The sequence below is a fragment of the Ovis aries genome, chromosome 14, assembly GCF_016772045.2.
Source record: "Ovis aries strain OAR_USU_Benz2616 breed Rambouillet chromosome 14, ARS-UI_Ramb_v3.0, whole genome shotgun sequence".
NCBI lineage: Eukaryota > Metazoa > Chordata > Mammalia > Artiodactyla > Bovidae > Ovis > Ovis aries.
The window spans coordinates 45,496,965-45,514,602 of record NC_056067.1 but is presented as its reverse complement, the minus strand read 5'-3'; the positions used below and the strand labels follow the sequence as shown (position 1 = coordinate 45,514,602).

The 17,638-nt window shown below is 55.2% G+C and overlaps 1 protein-coding gene across 1 annotated transcript; it reads left to right on the top strand.

Moving 5' to 3' along the window:
* The first annotated feature begins 3,085 nt into the window (after positions 1-3,085).
* On the top strand, positions 3,086-15,973 carry ATP4A (ATPase H+/K+ transporting subunit alpha). The gene is made up of 22 exons (XM_042231991.1): positions 3,086-3,131; positions 3,233-3,373; positions 3,459-3,518; positions 3,881-4,084; positions 5,444-5,557; positions 5,752-6,004; positions 6,279-6,547; positions 7,201-7,399; positions 7,773-7,882; positions 7,986-8,120; positions 8,567-8,759; positions 9,768-9,943; positions 10,426-10,562; positions 10,650-10,800; positions 10,896-11,064; positions 11,157-11,311; positions 12,498-12,621; positions 13,065-13,210; positions 14,517-14,650; positions 15,059-15,160; positions 15,252-15,343; positions 15,550-15,973. Exons 1-22 carry the CDS (start codon positions 3,120-3,122, stop codon positions 15,576-15,578), a joined length of 3,105 nt encoding a protein of 1,034 aa, XP_042087925.1. The 5' UTR covers positions 3,086-3,119; the 3' UTR covers positions 15,579-15,973.
* The last annotated feature ends 1,665 nt before the right edge of the window (positions 15,974-17,638 follow it).

Here is a 17,638-nt window from a genome sequence, read left to right as displayed (position 1 = left end):
AAAGAGACATAAGCGGGAACACTGAGGAAATTCAAATAAATTCCCTAAATCAGGTAATAATGTCATATCCACATTAGTTTCTGAATTTGACTGGGGACTGTGGTTATGTAAGAAAGTGCCCTTGTTCATAGAAGACACATGCCCAAGTATTTATAGGTAAACAAGCATCCTGTTTCCAACTTACTCTCAAATGAGTCAGTGATTCAGCCAAAACTTTAAAAAAACCTATCATCTATCTTGTTGTTGTTCAGTTGCTCAGTCGTGTCCAATTCTTTGTGATACCATGGCCTGCAGCATGCCAGGCTTCCCTGTCCTTCACCATCTCTAGGAGCTTGTTCAAACTCATATCCATTTAGTCAGTGATGCCATCCAACCATCTCATCCTCTGTTGTCCCCTTCTCCTCCTGCCTTCAATCTATCCCAGCATCAAGGTCTTTTCGAATGAGTTGGCTCTTTGCATCAGGTAGCTATCTATTTATTAATATTTATGGCTTGGAAAGACCAAAGGCAAAAAGAGAAGAGGGCAGCAGAGGATGAAATGGTTAGAAAGCATCACCAACTCAGTGGACATGAATTTGAGCAAACTCTGGGAGATGGTGAAGGACAGGGAAGCCTGGTGTGCTGGAGTCCATGGGGTCGTGGAGAGTCAGACATAACTTAGCAACTGAACAGCAGTAACAAATTTATCATCTATCTATCTATTTATATCATCTGTCTAGCACAGATATGGTCAAGTCATTAAATTTAGGGGAAATGTAAGCAGGAGTTCATTTTACTATCCCTGTGACTTGTAAGTCTAAAATATTTAAAATCATTGAAAATGAACATAATACAACTAAGAAATGAGAAGTACAAATGAGGTAGGGACCAGAGAAGGGCAGTCCCTGAGTTTTGATGGGGGTCTGCACTGTATCTCGGGTCAGCCCTCTGCTGCTAGCGATGGTGCCTTGTCTCTTCACCTGTGACCTAGGTTGTGGGCTTCCCTAATCTATACAGACGAGCCTGCACACAGCGAGGGGACACCAGAGGAGTTCCCAATGATGAGACTTCCTGAGATCCTGGCTGGCACTCCAGGTTTGTTAGTGAATGTTCCCAACCACTCAAAGAGAGAAATCCTGTTCAATATCCAACAGTGTCTATTGAGCATCTACAGGGTGTCTGAGATCACCTTTCCGGGTGCTGTGCATATAGCAGCAAACACGGCCAAGTCCCAGTCTTCCTTCCACTGGGACACTAATGACACCAAACAAATAAGATACAAGGTCAGGTTGGGTTAAATGTGTGAGTAAACAGGGTTAAGGGGGTGGAGTCTGGTGGGGATGCTGTATTACATGTGAGGACTCTCTGAAGAGTCGACATATGATTTGAGACCTGGACGGGAGAAAAAGCCAGCTGATATCTGAGGGAAAGAAGGGCTTCTCTGGTGGCTCAGATGGTAAAGAATCTGCCTGAAATGCAGGAGACCCAGATTCAATCCCTGGGTCGGGAAGATCCCCTGGAGAAAGAACAGCTACTCACTCCTGCATTCTTGCCTGGAGAATCCCATGGACAGAGGAGCAAAGCACAGCAAGGCCAGTGTCAATGGCTCAGCAGTAGAGACTGAACTGGGAGAAGTGATCTGGGGCCAGGTCTTACAGGAATGATTTCAGAGTTTAGTCTGAGTGTGAAGGGAAGCCCGTGGAGGGTTGTAAGCAGGGGAATACTAACACAAGCCGTTTTACACGTGTGACTCAGAGAGAAAAGTACCCGGTGAGTGAGTGTGTGTGACTTCGGCCCTGCCTCCTCTCTTGGGGTTTCCTGCAGCCAGATGAGGGGGTGGTGGTGGTGGTGAGGTAAGGGGCTCCTACTGCTCCCAGGTGACCCACCCCAGAAGAGAAGGACATTGCCAAGGCAGTTATCAGATCTACCCACACATGCCCCTGGAGACATTGTGAGGCTCAAGCAGGAGACTATCAAGGACCTGCCATCCTACCAGAGCAGCCCTCATGGCTTCCCATGGAGGTCCCTGCCTAGGGAGGTTCTCCAGACCTCACACCTGGTACCAAGCACCAAGTTCAAAAAATCCCTTCCCCACTTTGCACTGTGGTTCCCACCTGGGCAGGCTGGGCTGGAGACAAGGCAATGATTGAGGGCTGTGATGGCTGTAGCTGGAGGGTGGCATGCCTCTGGGGTCCTCTGAGCCTCAGTTTCCCCCTCTGTATGATGGGAATAACACTACCACCTTCACAGGAATTTCTCGCAGGGACTCATATGCTCAATACTGGCCCATGCTTAGCACTGCTGCTGGGAAGTTGGGGTGTTTTCATTGGTGAGCGCCTATGAGAGCCAGGCTCCAGGGTCAAGCTTGGCCTGGAAACCGGTCCCTGTTACTTAGTCATTGCAACCTCAGGCAAAGTCCTTGATCTCTCTGTGGCTCAGTTTCCCCACCCGTACAATGGGGGATAATAAGAGAACATAGCTTCATGGGGTGGTTGTGAGGAGCTAAGGAAACATTCGAGCCAAGCACACAGGGCTGAGCCAGCACAGGATAAGTTTTCCCTGAATGACAGCAAGGACAGCCACTGTTGTGACCCCCACTCACCCAGGGGTCCAGCGCCTGCTATGCAGTTTTAAATAGGACAGACAGTCTGCAGTCAAGCTGCCTGCTTCTGAGTCCTACCTCTCACATCCGTGGGATGTGGGGACATGTGACTTCACCCCCATGTGCCTGTCTCCCCATCTGTAAGGAGGGGGGGGAGGCAGGTGAGAATGGCACTCACCTCAAAGGGTAGTTGTGAGGTTAAACAAGCTAATATGTGAAAGCCCTTAGCACAGTGCTGGGCATATAATGTTCTTATGTTCTTACTACTGCTCTTCATAAGAGCACCTTATGTTCTTACTATTCCTCTTGTTGTCAGGACGGTTTTTCCCAGTGGGCCCCTGATCTCAGGAACAGGTTGCAGGTAGGGCAGCCCAGTAGGAAAGGCCCGAGCTGCCCAGGCCTGGAGGTCACCCCAAGGAGCCCTGTAATCAGCTGTAATCAAGCCTGTCCTGCTCCACCCCCTACCTCCCTGGGTATATCAGGGCTGGTCCAGATCCTGGGCTTGGTCTCAACAAAGGAGGGCACTGCACTGGGCACCATGGGGAAGGCAGTGAGTGCGGTCAGGGATGGGGGGTGGAGGTTGGAGGCAGGGGCTCTAGTGGGATCTGATGCCTTCTCTGTCCCGCCCGCTCCCCGCCCCCCCAACCCCAGGAGAATTACGAGCTGCACCAGGTAGAGCTGGGTCCTGGCCCTGGTGGGGACATGGCGGCCAAGATGAGCAAGAAGAAGGCGGCCAGTGGAGGGGGCAAGAGGAAGGAAAAGCTGGAGAACATGAAGAAGGAGATGGAGATTGTGAGCAGGGGCTGGGCGGGGCTGGCTGAGGGCAAGGGTGGGGGCCCGGGAGACAGAAAGTGAGTGTGGTGCCCCCTCCATGCAGAATGACCACCAGCTGTCAGTGCAGGAGCTGGAGCAGAAATACCGAACCAGTGCGACCAAGGTGAGCTGGGGCAGACAGAGAGGTGGGTGCAGGGAAGGAGAGGAGGGGAGAGAGGAAAACATTAGAGAGGGCCAAACAGGGCTTCCCCGGCGGTCCAGTGGCTAAGACTGCTCCCAATGCAGGAGGCATGGGTTTGATCCCTGGTTGAGGAACTAAGATCCCACATGCTACAAAGTGCGGTCAAAAGAAGAAAAGAAAAGGCCAAACCGAAAGGGACAAGAGAGGCAGATAAAAAGAAACAGAGACAGAGAGGGAGCAGGAAGAGACAGAGGCAGAAGAGCTCTTGTTAATGAGAGGAGAGCTCTTGTTAATGAGAGGAGAGCCCTTGGTGACCACCGTGACCCTACCCCGCCCATCCCCAGGGCCTGTCTGCCAGCCTGGCTGCTGAGCTGCTGTTGAGGGATGGGCCCAATGCTCTGAGGCCGCCGAAGGGCACCCCCGAGTACGTCAAATTCGCGCGGCAGCTGGCGGGCGGTCTGCAGTGCCTCATGTGGGTGGCTGCTGCCATCTGCCTCATCGCCTTTGCCATCCAGGCCAGCGAGGGCGACCTCACCACGGACGACAATGTGAGTGGCGGGTGCTGGGAGCCAGATCTGGGACACAGGGACCTGGGGGACAGAGGATGTTAAGCATGCGACTCAGGATATGAGTGACATAGGATGGGGATCTAGAGACGTGGAAAAACAGCTTTAAGACGTGGGTCATGTGGGCTGAAGGACACTGGGCTAAGAGACAGACCCAAGATCACAGGGGATGCAGGGGAGTCTGTGTTGCGGAGATGGAGGACATAGGGAGGAAGACACAGACAGGCAACACTTAAGATATGGTCCTGGGAAGGGACTTCCCTGGCAGTCCAGTGGTTAAGACTTCACCTTCTAATTCAGGGGGTGCGGGTTCGATTGCTGGTTGGGGAGCTAAGATCCCACATGCCTCAGGGCCAAAAATCCCAACCATAAAACAGAAGCAATATTGTGACAAATTCAATGAAGACTTTAACATTAAAAAAAAAACCACCACAGTCCTTGGAAAACAGAGGTCATGAGGGCATGAGACAGACCAAGGACAGAGGGCACAGGGGACACTGGGACTCAGACATGGGGACACAAGGGCATGAGGACAGAAGACTCAGGACACGGCGCATGGAGACACGCAAGCTATTAGCCATGGAGCACACGGACATGAAGGATATTGAGATGCAGGACAAGAGCACACTGGATACATGCCAGGGTCAAGACAAGGGACATGGGGGCCCTGGGACATGTGACACTGGACAGAGGATTGAAAGTCACAGGTCATGTGGCACAGGATGGGGACTCAAGGGCACATAGACGTGTGGAGGGACCTGGAATTTGGGACCTGGGACATTGGGCGACACAGAACATGGAGCATGAGATCGACAGCACGCATGGAAGTGGCGACAGGAGGGCACAGGGGCTGTTGGGCACAGGGGACAAGGTGGGTCCCCAGCCCCCAGCCACTGGTATTTTCTGTGGCTCCTCCCACAGGGGCTCAGGGCACACGGATTTTGAAAATGCAGACTATGAACCTTGGAACACATAATACAGGACATGGAAACATGAGGCAGAGGACAGTGCAGAACGCAAGACTTGGGGGCATAGGAAAAGGGGACACATGCCACCAAGCTGCACAGAGATGTGGGGCACGGTCACAGGGCATGGGGCCACAGGGCCAGGAAAGTGGGATCTGTGCCCACCGCGAGCACAGGGCAGTTGAATGCGGGATGTGACGCTCATGGGGACAGGGACACAGGTCTCAGGAAACAGTGCCTGAGGCTTCCTAGTAGAGAGGGGAAAACCATGGAGGTGACCCTGGAGGAAATCACCAGGGGGACCAGAAAGCAGGCAGTGGCCTCAGGCAGGGAGCTTCCAGCCCCTGGTCATTCCCCACCCCTCTGCCTCCCCTAGCTGTACCTGGCGCTGGCCCTCATCGCCGTGGTCGTGGTCACAGGCTGCTTTGGCTACTACCAGGAGTTTAAGAGCACCAACATCATCGCCAGCTTTAAGAACCTCGTCCCCCAGGTGGGCCCCCAGCCCCCAGCCACTGGCATTTTCTGTGGCTCCTCCCATCAGGCCCAGGCAGCCCTTCACCCCCTGCCCCCAGCTCTCCCCACAGGTCCTCACCTCTCCCCACTTTCACCTCCCCACCTTCCCACTGCAAGCGGCAACTTTCACCCCTGCTCCCTGCCCCCAACTCTGGTGCTCTGGTCCCACAGCAAGCAACTGTCATCCGAGACGGGGACAAGTTCCAGATCAACGCAGATCAGCTGGTGGTGGGCGATCTGGTGGAGATGAAAGGCGGGGATCGAGTGCCGGCAGACATCCGCATCCTCCAGGCCCAGGGCTGCAAGGTGGACAACTCCTCGCTGACTGGAGAGTCTGAGCCGCAGACCCGCTCACCCGACTGCACCCATGAGAGCCCCCTGGAGACCCGCAACATCGCCTTCTTCTCCACCATGTGCCTTGAGGGTCTGTGAGGTCCCCAGCCATCCGTCCAGTTGACTACACTGCCTCCGTGCTGCCCTTTGCTGCCTCCACTGCCCTCTTCTGCTTCATTTTGAGATCCACTGACTCCCCGACTTGATGTGATTGCTGCCTCTCTAGCTCCCCCTATTGCCTCCAGTGCCTTCCATGACCGTCCCTCCTCTGGTTCACCGCTGCTGCTGTGCAAGCGAACCGCCGCCCCCCACCCCTGCCAGTGCCGCTCACCTGATGCTGAGTTACCCTCTTGGCCCCCCTGCAGGCACCGCCCAGGGTCTGGTGGTGAACACGGGCGACCGCACCATCATCGGGCGCATCGCATCACTGGCCTCAGGAGTAGAAAATGAGAAGACGCCCATCGCCATCGAAATTGAACATTTTGTGGACATCATCGCAGGCCTGGCCATCCTCTTTGGTGCCACATTTTTCATAGTGGCCATGTGCATCGGCTACACCTTCCTGCGAGCTATGGTCTTCTTCATGGCCATCGTGGTAGCTTATGTGCCTGAGGGGCTGCTGGCCACCGTCACGGTGAGCTGGGGACACAGAAGAACCGTGCAGTGAGCTGAGAGGCCTGTCCATCCATCTTTCCAATCATCCAGGCTTCCTTGTATCCTCTCCCTATCTGTCCATCCATCCTCCATCACCTTTTCTCCTCCTCCCCACCCCCATCTCTCCACCTATCCCATCCATTCAGCAAACACCCGCTGGGTCTGCTCTGGCCTGGGTCCTGTGCCACACACCCAACACTCAGAGATGAACAGGGAAGGGCTTTGACAGGAGGAGGCTGAGGTTGGGTGTTGAAAGCTGCTGTGGGCAGCCTTCCATAATGAGCACCCAGTCCTGGGCCAGTCCAAGAGGAGACTTAGGGAATGTTAGTTTTCTTACTTTGATTGTGCTGATAAGAAATTACAGAACCTCAGCTAGGACACCTAAGAGAGGGGCCTGACTACATTTATCTGGACAGATTGGGGAGGCGTCCCAAGTGGAAAGCAGAGTGGACAAAAGTTTGGAGGCAAGAAAAAGCCCAGTCTTTGCAGGGGAGTGCTGTGTACGCAGTACTGTGGCAGCTTAACGCTGCATACTGTGGCTGGGGTAAAGGATCCCCAGTGCTGAGAAAGGAGGGAGGTGGGGCGGGGAGCAAGGCTTGATCCCCATGCCTGCATTCCCCACCCTTCCCCCAGGTGTGCCTGTCCCTGACAGCCAAGCGGCTGGCCAGCAAGAACTGTGTAGTCAAGAACCTGGAAGCGGTGGAGACACTAGGCTCCACCTCGGTGATCTGCTCTGACAAGACGGGGACCCTCACTCAGAACCGCATGACTGTGTCCCATCTGTGGTTCGACAACCACATCCACTCGGCGGACACTACAGAAGACCAGTCAGGTGTGGGGGTGGGGGTGGGGGACAGTGGCTGGGCGGGATCTGGTAGATGGTGGAGATCTAGAAGGGAGCTCTGAAGTTACTGAAAGAAGTCTGGGGAAGGCTTTGCATTAATGGAGAAGGGGCTCCAGCAGTCATCAGGCAAAGGCTGGGTCCTGGGGTGGCTAAGCTCCGGGTCTGTGAAGGGGTTTGATATTTACTGGGTCTCCTAAGAGACTTGATACTGGGTCTGGAGAGAAAGCTCCGCCCTGGGGTACGTGGAGGTGTGTGGGTCCCACCCAGGCCGGAATTCAGTCTTGAATCCAGGGGGCTGGGGAACTCGATTCTGGTATGGGAGAGACCCTTCGCAGCCCCAGCCTGGATGCCTGGCCTCCAGGGCAGACATTTGACCAATCCTCGGAGACATGGCGGGCGTTGTGCCGCGTGCTCACCCTGTGTAACCGCGCTGCCTTCAAGTCGGGCCAGGACGCAGTGCCGGTGCCCAAGGTGAGAGCAGCGGGCGCTCAGGGGAGTCGAGGGACGAAGCCTGGGGATCCCGGGAGTCTGGTGGTGCAGCCCGGCTCGCCCCTGACACCTCCTGCGTTCCCAGCGCATCGTGATCGGGGACGCGTCGGAGACGGCGCTGCTCAAGTTCTCCGAGCTGACGCTGGGCAATTCCATGGGCTACCGCGAGCGCTTCCCCAAAGTCTGTGAGATCCCCTTCAACTCTACAAACAAGTTCCAGGTGCGCACCCGCCGCGGCCGGCCCCGCCCACGGTCCAGTCCCGCCCACCACAAGTCCCGCCCACCGGAGGCCCCACCCACATTCCGGGCTGGCCTGCGACCGGCCTTCACTCTCAGGCCCCTCCCTCTACACAGCCAAAGGCCGGCAAGGGCCCGGGCACTCCGCCCGCTCTCAGCTGTCAGGCCCTCGATGCGGAGAAGCTCTCAATCCAAATCCCGCCCCAGTCCAACTCCGACCTAAATTCTGCCCGTTCCCCACTCCCAGGCCCTTATCCAGGCCGGTAGGTCCTCCCCAACCCTCAGCCTCTGCTAAGGACCTGCCAGCAAGCAAGCCCCTCACGCTCAGTCCCTCCCGCAGCGCCTGGGCTCTGTCAGCCCCTCGGTTCCCCAAGCCCCGCCTCTCCCCCTTGACCTCGCCCACAACCTCGCCTCTTCCTCCGCCCACAGCTGTCCATACACACGCTGGAGGACCCGCGAGACCCGAGGCACGTGCTTGTCATGAAGGGCGCCCCCGAGCGCGTGCTGGAGCGCTGTAGCTCCATCCTCATCAAGGGCCAGGAGCTGCCACTGGATGAGCAATGGCGCGAGGCCTTCCAGACTGCCTACCTCAGCCTGGGAGGCCTGGGCGAACGCGTCTTGGGTGAGAGTCCATATCCTGCCCAACCTTCTGCGCCAGCCCCAACCCTGACCTTTCCCATCTTTGTTCGACACTTGACCTGCCCCAGTCTACACACTCAACTTTGACTTTCCCTATCTCAGTCCTGATCCCTGTCGTCAATGTCTACCCCACCCAACCTGTCCTCACCTGGATCTTACCTCTCCTGACTCAACCTGTGATCCTTTGATTTTCCCCAACTCTTGCCCCACCCGATGCCCAGTTCTTGTTTTCTTCCTCGTCTGCCTTTCAGCATCCTCCTCCAGACCTTTTGACTTCCTCCAGTCTCTGCCTCAACTCAAGGTTTTCCTCAATCCTTGTTCTGACCTCTGACCCCCTCCCAAGTGTTGTCTTGCTTCCTTAAACTTCCATAACCCCTGCCTTATCTTCCACTTTGCTTGGTGTGTGACTTCTGGCAAGAAGTGTCCTTTCTCCAAACCTGTGTCCTCATTTGCAAGATGAGGATGCTAGTAACTCCCAGAGTGGCTGTGGAGATGGATTCCAACACAGTTGTCTCTCAGTGTCCATAGGGGACGGCTTCCAAGACACCCACCACATTCCCCCCACACCCTTACTACCCCACAGATACCAAAATCTGCAGGCATTCAAATCCCTCATGTAAAATGGTGTAGTATTTGCATATAACCTGTGCACTTCCTTTTGTATACTTAGAATCATCTCCAGATTACTTGGAGTGCCTGATGTACTAGGTAGGATGTACCTCTCCAGGTAGTTGTCATTGTGTGGCAAACTCAGGTTTTTCTAGAATTTTCCGGAGTTTTTTTGGAATATGTTTGATCTGCAGTTGGTTAAATCTGTGACTGTGGAAGTTGTGGATACAGAGGGCTAAGTGTAATGCGAATGAAGGATTCAGCACAGGGTCAGGCATTCACAGATGCTTGGTGCAAGACGTGGTTATTTTACTCATCACTTGGTTTTGCTATGGAAAGGTTCACCCAGGACTCCTGTTTGACTTCCTTGTTTTTTGGTCAGGCTTCTGCCAGCTCTACCTGAGCGAGAAGGACTACCCACATGGCTACGCCTTCGACGTGGAGGCCATGAACTTTCCAACCAGTGGCTTGTGCTTTGCGGGACTCGTATCCATGATAGACCCACCCCGGGCCACCGTTCCTGATGCTGTGCTCAAGTGCCGCACAGCAGGCATCCGGGTATGCCCCTGGGGAGAGTATCAGGCAGGGGTGAGAACAGAGGATGACAGTATTTGAGGATGAGCAACCCTGTGACAGAAACCCACCTGAAAACACCTTGAACCACAAAGGAATACGTTGGTTCAAGAACTGAAAATTTCTGGGGAAGGAAGGTTTGGGTATAGCTGGATCCAGGAGTTCAACATCTTTAGGAATTTGCCTTTCTCCACGTCTCAGCTCTGCTTTTCTCTCTGCTGGCTTTATTCTCAAGCAGTCCTCCATTTTGGTGGACAAAGATGACCACCACCCAGCAGCTCCAACTAAATAACATCCCACCTGTTTAGCCATCACACCAAAAAAAGAGCGCGTCTTTGGCAGTTAGGCCACATTCGGTTACATGTTCATCCTTGAACCAATCACTGTGGCTGAGGAATGTCCACTGGGGCAGACAGGGAGAGTGGGTTAATCTGAAGGGGTCAGGGGTCTGCTGGTTCCTCCTTCAGGTGATCATGGTGACAGGTGACCACCCCATCACAGCCAAGGCCATTGCATCCAGCGTGGGCATCATATCAGAAGGCAGTGAGACAGTGGAGGACATCGCTGCCCGCCTCCGTGTGCCCGTGGACCAGGTTAACCGGAAGTAAGTCCCCTTATGTCCTCCTTGTAGTTCTTCCCACACCCTGCATGGACTGAGGCCCCGGTGCTGCCCTCCCACTGCCCTTTCTAGGGATGCCCGTGCCTGTGTGATTAATGGCATGCAGCTGAAGGACATGGACCCGTCAGAGCTGGTCGAGGCACTGCGGACCCACCCTGAGATGGTGTTTGCTCGCACCAGTCCCCAACAGAAGCTGGTGATTGTGGAGAGCTGCCAGAGACTGGTGCGACCCTGATGATGCCGGCAGGCAGATGGGCTGGGCTGGCCCTGGGCTGCCCTGTCACTGACCACCCTCCCACTTGTGCTCACTGCCTGCAGGGCGCCATTGTGGCAGTGACGGGAGATGGTGTGAATGACTCCCCAGCCCTGAAGAAGGCAGACATCGGCGTGGCCATGGGCATTGCTGGCTCAGATGCTGCCAAAAATGCAGCGGATATGATCCTGCTTGATGACAACTTCGCCTCCATTGTGACAGGCGTGGAGCAGGGTCCGGGCCAGATCAGAGATGGGGGCCAGCAGTGTGGGTGTGGGAGGAAGTGGGCTTAGGGGGACACTGAGGTGCTTGTGGTCCCCCCACAGGCCGACTGATTTTTGACAACCTGAAGAAGTCCATCGCCTATACGCTGACCAAGAACATCCCTGAGCTGACACCGTATCTCATTTATATCACCGTCAGTGTGCCCCTGCCGCTCGGATGCATCACCATCCTCTTCATAGAACTCTGTACTGACATCGTGAGTCTACGGCCCTGATGCCTCCACCCATATAGTGCCCAGAGACATATGCCCACAGGCAGGCATGATAGAGACCATCACGGACAGTCTTAGACTCAGAGTGATACAGATGTGTGTACAACAGACAGCCAGATGTGGACACACAGGCAGGCAGGAAGCTAGCCATGGGCAGACTTACAGACATGGACACACAGGTGGACACTCAGGTAGGCACAGACAGACTCAAGGATATGCATGGACTCAGATATGGACACTCAGACAAACAGATTTTAACAGACACAGCTATCTGGCTAAGCTTGGATTGCAGACATTCTCCAACAGACATGGGCAGATAAACAGCGTCAGATAGACCTCAAAGCAGACAGACAGAAAAGAGCCTCAGATACAGCCACGAATACAGCCAGATGCACGGTCATGGCACAGATTCATTCAACAGCACTTACACAATGCCTGCTCTGGGCCAAGTATGTGTTAATTACTTCATTTTGTCCTCAGAACTACTCTATGAGGAGTTTTATTTCATCATCCCCATTTTACCGATGAGCTAATTGAAGCTTAGACAACTTGAGTGGCTTGCCCCAGGTCACACAGCTAATTCAAGCCCAGGCAGGCTGGTGCCTCGAACAGGCAGGCTGTCCTCGGTCAGCACACTCTGCCGCCACAAACAGACGGGTAGGGGACAGGGAGGCCGCCACAGGTACACAGAGAGGCAGAAGAGATGCAGAGATAGTGACAGAGATAAAGAGACAGGCGCACAGAGATGCAACAGTAGAGACATAATCACAGCACGAGACGAGAGACAGGAACAACAACAAGGAAAAACACAAAGACAGTAAGGGGCAGAGAGAGACAGAATGTGCAATAGGAAAAGCCATCAAGACCGGAGGAGCCCAGACCAGAAACAGAGAGGAGGAGGAGGACGGGACAAAGAGACCGAGAGAACACACAATGGCAGCGACAAACCCAGACGTTCCCGTGGAGACGGACAGCAGGACAGGTGTGGACACACGTGGAAAGGGCCAGCTGGCCTCAGGCTGTCCGGGCAGGTGTGACTGTGTGACCGCTGTGGACCTCACCTCCTTACCTCGGTTCTGTCCCCGTCCACTGCAGAGGGGGAGGGGTCCAAAGAGTCAGGGACAGGGGCCCAGGCAAACTGCCAACCCTGGCTCCTTCCACCCCTGGCCAGTTCCCGTCAGTGTCCCTGGCATACGAGAAGGCTGAGAGTGACATCATGCACTTGCGTCCCCGGAACCCAAAGCGGGACCGACTGGTCAACGAGCCCCTGGCTGCCTACTCTTACTTCCAGATCGGTGCGTGCCCGTGGCGGCGGGGTGGGGCGGCGCAGGGCTGTCCTGCGGGACTGCTCACCGCCGTGGGGTCTCTCCCTGGGACTTGGCCTTGCTCTGGATCTCAGTGTCTGCCTTTGATCCTGGGTGTCTGTTGTTTTCTGAGTCTTTGTCTGCACACGATGGCCTCTGAGGTGCCCTGGGTCCCTCCTCCGTCTCTGGCCTCATTCTCCTTGGCCCTGCCTCTGGGTCATTGCCTTTTGCCTTTTTTGGGTCCTCTGGGTGTGTGTCTGTCCCTGCCTCTCCCTGTGTCCTGTCTCGTGTCACTGTCGATCTGTCTTGGAGTCTTTTCTTTGTCTGTCCACGGTTTGTGTTCCTGTCTGTTTCCATGCTACCATTTCTGTGTGTTCCTGACTCTCTTGGTCTCTCCATCTCTGTCTCCCTGTGTTTCCTCGCTTCTCACCCAGGTGCCATCCAGTCATTTGCTGGCTTCACTGACTACTTCACGGCCATGGCCCAGGAGGGCTGGTTCCCTTTGCTATGTGTGGGACTGCGGCCGCAGTGGGAGGACCACCACCTACAGGATCTGCAGGACAGCTATGGCCAGGAGTGGGTGAGTCCCTGCCCCTATCCCCTGAGTTTCCAGCGCCACCTTCCTTGAGTATGGCCCACGCTCACTCCTCCATGCATGACTGAGCTCAGCTGGAGCCTCCTGGACACCCAAGCTCTCTGCCAGTGCTGTGGTAAGGGGCCTTTCCCATCACAGTCTCGAGCTCCAGACTCGTTTCTGAGGACCCTAGCTGTTCATCATCTCAGGTGTGGAACCAGGATCCTGCCCCGCCCTCCAGCGTCCTGTGATTTTCCCTGCAGCAGCATGACTTACACAGAGTATTTGCACGTGTGGCTGACTTAGGTGAAAGCTGGTGCCTAGAGAGGCTAGATCTGGCTGGCAGGTGTGTTTAGCTTGCCCTGTGGAATGACAGATCGGGACATTCCCCTTGAACGTTTACTGTTGTGTTAAGAAAATAGATCTTGGAACCAGACTGCTTGGGTTGACTGCCACTGCTCCTCGCAGCTGTGTGACACTGGGTGAACTCATTTGCCTCTCTCTGCCTCAGTTTTCCCACCTCTAAAGTGGATAGCCTACTCATGTCTTATCTTGGTGACTTTGACCTTATTGATTTTTACAGTGTGGTCCTCAGACCAGCAGCATCCGCAACACCTGGGAACTTGTTTGAAAAATCTCAGTTTTTCCCTCAGACCTCTGGGGTCAGAAACTCTAGGGGTGGGACCCACATTTTAACCAGTTCTTCTGGGGATTCTGATGTATGTCAAAGTTTGAATACCACCAGTCTACCTCAGAGGATTATTGGAAGGATTCAGTGAGATAATACATGCAAAACACTTGGTACCTGGAGCATAGTAAGTGTTCCTTACACAATTGGTGGTTTGTATAGAAATAGTTATACCGAAGACATGGATTGAACAGTGGCTGCCCCTCTAAATGTGGCTTGTGCCGCATTCCTCAAAGGCCCATCTGCCTCATGTTTGCCATCTTCCCGGGTCCTGGAGTCACCAAACTTTGTATACCCTGCCTCAGGGTTCGAATTCCCTTTGCCCAGGTGCTCCCTTTAGGGTGCCCAGGAAATCCTGCATCCCTCCTTTCATTATGAAGGCGATTGACCTGACCTACTGATTGGCCAGGCACTGACATCTAAGCTCACTAGACCAGGTTTCTAGGCCCTGCACTCTGGGGTCCTGCACACCTGGCAGACCGTGCATCTCTGCTTTGTCCCCGCCCCGGACTCTGACACAAGGGATAGAGTGTTGAGGGGCTCGTGGCCCCAGGCCCCGGGTGCCCGGCTGGCCACCGAGGCTCTCCGCCTGGGCTCAGGCTGCTTTTCCCGCTGGGCCCACAGACGTTCGGGCAGCGCCTGTACCAGCAGTACACCTGCTACACCGTGTTCTTCATCAGCATCGAGATGTGCCAGATCGCAGACGTGCTCATCCGGAAGACGCGCCGCCTCTCCGCCTTCCAGCAGGGCTTCTTCAGGTGCCCCTGGCCAGCCGCAGCCCCGCCCCCACCCTGCCCTCCGGGCCCCAGCAGGTCTTGACCGGGGCTTGCTGCAGCCAGCGGACCCCAGCACTGGATGTGCCGGGGCCAGGTGCTAATGTTCCTGATCAATAGCGGGCCAAGAGCTCCCACCCTGTGCATCTCAACTGGCCCCCCACGTTTCTTCAGCTAAAGGGGTGATGCTGACCACTCCTGGTGTGGGCCAGCGTCCACTGGGGGAGAGGTGCAAGCTACGCCAGGGTTCGGTGTTTAGAACATCTCCCTGCAGCTGCTATCTGACCCCCTCTGACCCAGCACCCTGATGTCCGTCCAGTCGCCATCTCCTCCTGGCCTGTCTTTGTCCCGAGTCCGCCTGTCTGAGTCTGTCCCACCCCGTCCCACCTGCAGGAACAGGATCCTGGTGATTGCCATCGTGTTCCAGGTCTGCATCGGCTGCTTCCTGTGCTACTGCCCTGGCATGCCCAACATCTTCAACTTCATGCCCATTCGGTGAGGGGCTGTGAGCTGTGGGCGTCAGGTGGGCCTGTGGGACACACACCTGGGAGGAGCCTTGACCTTGCCATCTCACCTGTGCCTTCAGGTACCAGTGGTGGCTGGTCCCCATGCCCTTTGGCCTCCTCATTTTTGTCTATGATGAGATCCGGAAACTTGGAGTCCGCTGTTGCCCAGGAAGTGAGTGTGGAGCCTAGAAGCCTGGGGATAGAGGGCTGAAACTTTCTTAGAGCTGCTGCCTTCACGTCTGATTTCCAGTACTTGACCTCTAGGCCCTGGACCTGCCGTATGAAACCACCACTGAGCTATCACCTTTGAGCCCCTGGCTCCCACATACTCACCTGAAACCCCCAGCACTGAGTCTCCTTTCTCTCTCTGCCCCCCAGGCTGGTGGGACCAGGAACTCTACTATTAGAAGGGCCGCTGCCTTCAAGTCATCCTCACCCCGCTGTAGTAGGGGTGGAGGTGGGGGACACCTGGGACCCTCTGAACAGCCGCCAAAACATCTGAGCACTCGAGCTCCAGCCCCATCTGTGCCTGCTCTTGTAGCCCGCAACAACTCAACCTCGGAGAGACCTTCCCTACTCCCCTTCCCCACTCCCCTTCCCCACTCCCCCTCCCTGGGCCCAGTTCTCAGAGCTGGCCTCAGGGAAGCCCCCACCTGAAGGGGAGGGGGCGCTTTGAAGGGGAGTAGGAGTTCACATCTCCTACGAGGTTGGTCTCTCCTTAGGACTCCAGGCCAGCAAGTCTTCTTTAAAAACACACGTGTCTGCATGATAGTAATAAACCAGCTCACACTGACTGCTTTTATTTGGTGCTGGGCATCGTCATCTTTTTTTTTTTTTTTTCATGATCCCCTTTGTTTCCTACAACTCAGGGGCTGTTTGTTCCAGGCTGTTATCTCCAGTTTCTAGAACACAGCCTGGCACATAGTAGGTACTCAGTAAACGTTGCCTGGGAGAAGGAATTCCCAGTTCTTTGCCGAGAGCGACAGCATTTCTGGGCAAGCTGGTGTGACCGTGTGCACGCTCCAGAGTAGTGCCTTTTAACTGTACCACTAGCTAACCACCACCTCTGGGCTCTCCTTTCTCAGTACCCCTTTCCATCTCTGCTCAGGTGACAGGTGTCAGGTGTCAGAATCATCAGAATCGTTTCTGCCTGAAGCAGCCCCTCCCAGTTCACAGGTTCCTGATTCCACTTACACCTTTGCAGCTGCAGTGGGCACCCTATCGCTGGTTAGTCCCAGCCGACTCCTGGAGGCTGAAAGTCACAGGTCCCCTCCTCACACCCCTATCACCTGAAAAGTGAATCCTCCAACTGTTGGAAACTCCCGTCCACAGTCCCCCCACCCCTACTTTTGCCACTCCTCTCCCCAGTCCTCTTTCCTGCCTCTCTTCCCTGTTTTTTGACGTCTCTCTGGCTGGACCCCAGGCTTCTCCTTCCTCATCGGCACAGTCCCCACACCCCTACCGGCCTCAGCTGTCTCTGCAGTGATGCCCACATCTGCCCCCAGCCTCCTCTGGCATGTTCAAGGGGGCCTACACTAGCCTCTGCATCATCCTCCAAACCTGCTCGCGTCATTCTGGCTCCTCCTCCCTGGAAACGTCCTCACGGGTGGCTCACAAACAACCGCACTTCTATTACCCTGGCCTCCTTCCTTTCTCACTGGTCATCTCCCTACTCCCCACCCCCAGCCCACCTGGCAAGATGAAAACACACAGCTCCCCGAACTCATTCCAACCAGTTCTTGTTTCCCTGGAAAGGCCAGGTGCTCTCTTTTAACTTCAAGGACTTTGCTCCTTGAAAAGCAGGGCCTTGACACCCACTTTCTTCTCTTTGCCCCATGAACTCATCCTCTTCAGCCCACACACCCTCTCCTCCAGGAGACAGATAGACATCTTTTCCCTTCCCAGCCCTTATCACTGTAGTCTAGCCCACCAGGGCCACCATCCTGGCCAGGGTTAACCATCAGTCCTGATCCGTCTGGCTTGCGTGCCCCCATTCAGTCCCTGAACCCCATGAAAGCTGGGGCTACTTCACAGACAGATGGCCACCAGTAGAAGGCCTGGATCAGAGTCCCTGCTCAGCTGCTGCTGCTGGTGCTGTCACTTCAGTCCTGTCCGACTCTGTGTGACCCCATAGATGGCAGCCTATCAGGCTCCCCAGTCCCTGGGATTCTCCAGGCAAGAACACTGGAGTGGGTTGCCATTTCCTTCTCCAATGCATGAAGGTGAAAAGTGAAAGTGAAGTTGCTCAGTCGTGTCCGACTCTTTGCGAACTCATGGACTGCAGCCTACCAGGCTCCTCCGTCCATGGGATTTTCCAGGCAAGAGTACTGGAGTCAGGTGCCATTGCCTTCTCCCTGCTCAGCAGATAGGTTGAATAGTCATTTCTGCAACCTTCCCTCTATGTGCTCAGGGCTAGGTGGGGCATGGGAGGGGGATACGGGAGAAGGCAATGCCCTTATACATCCAC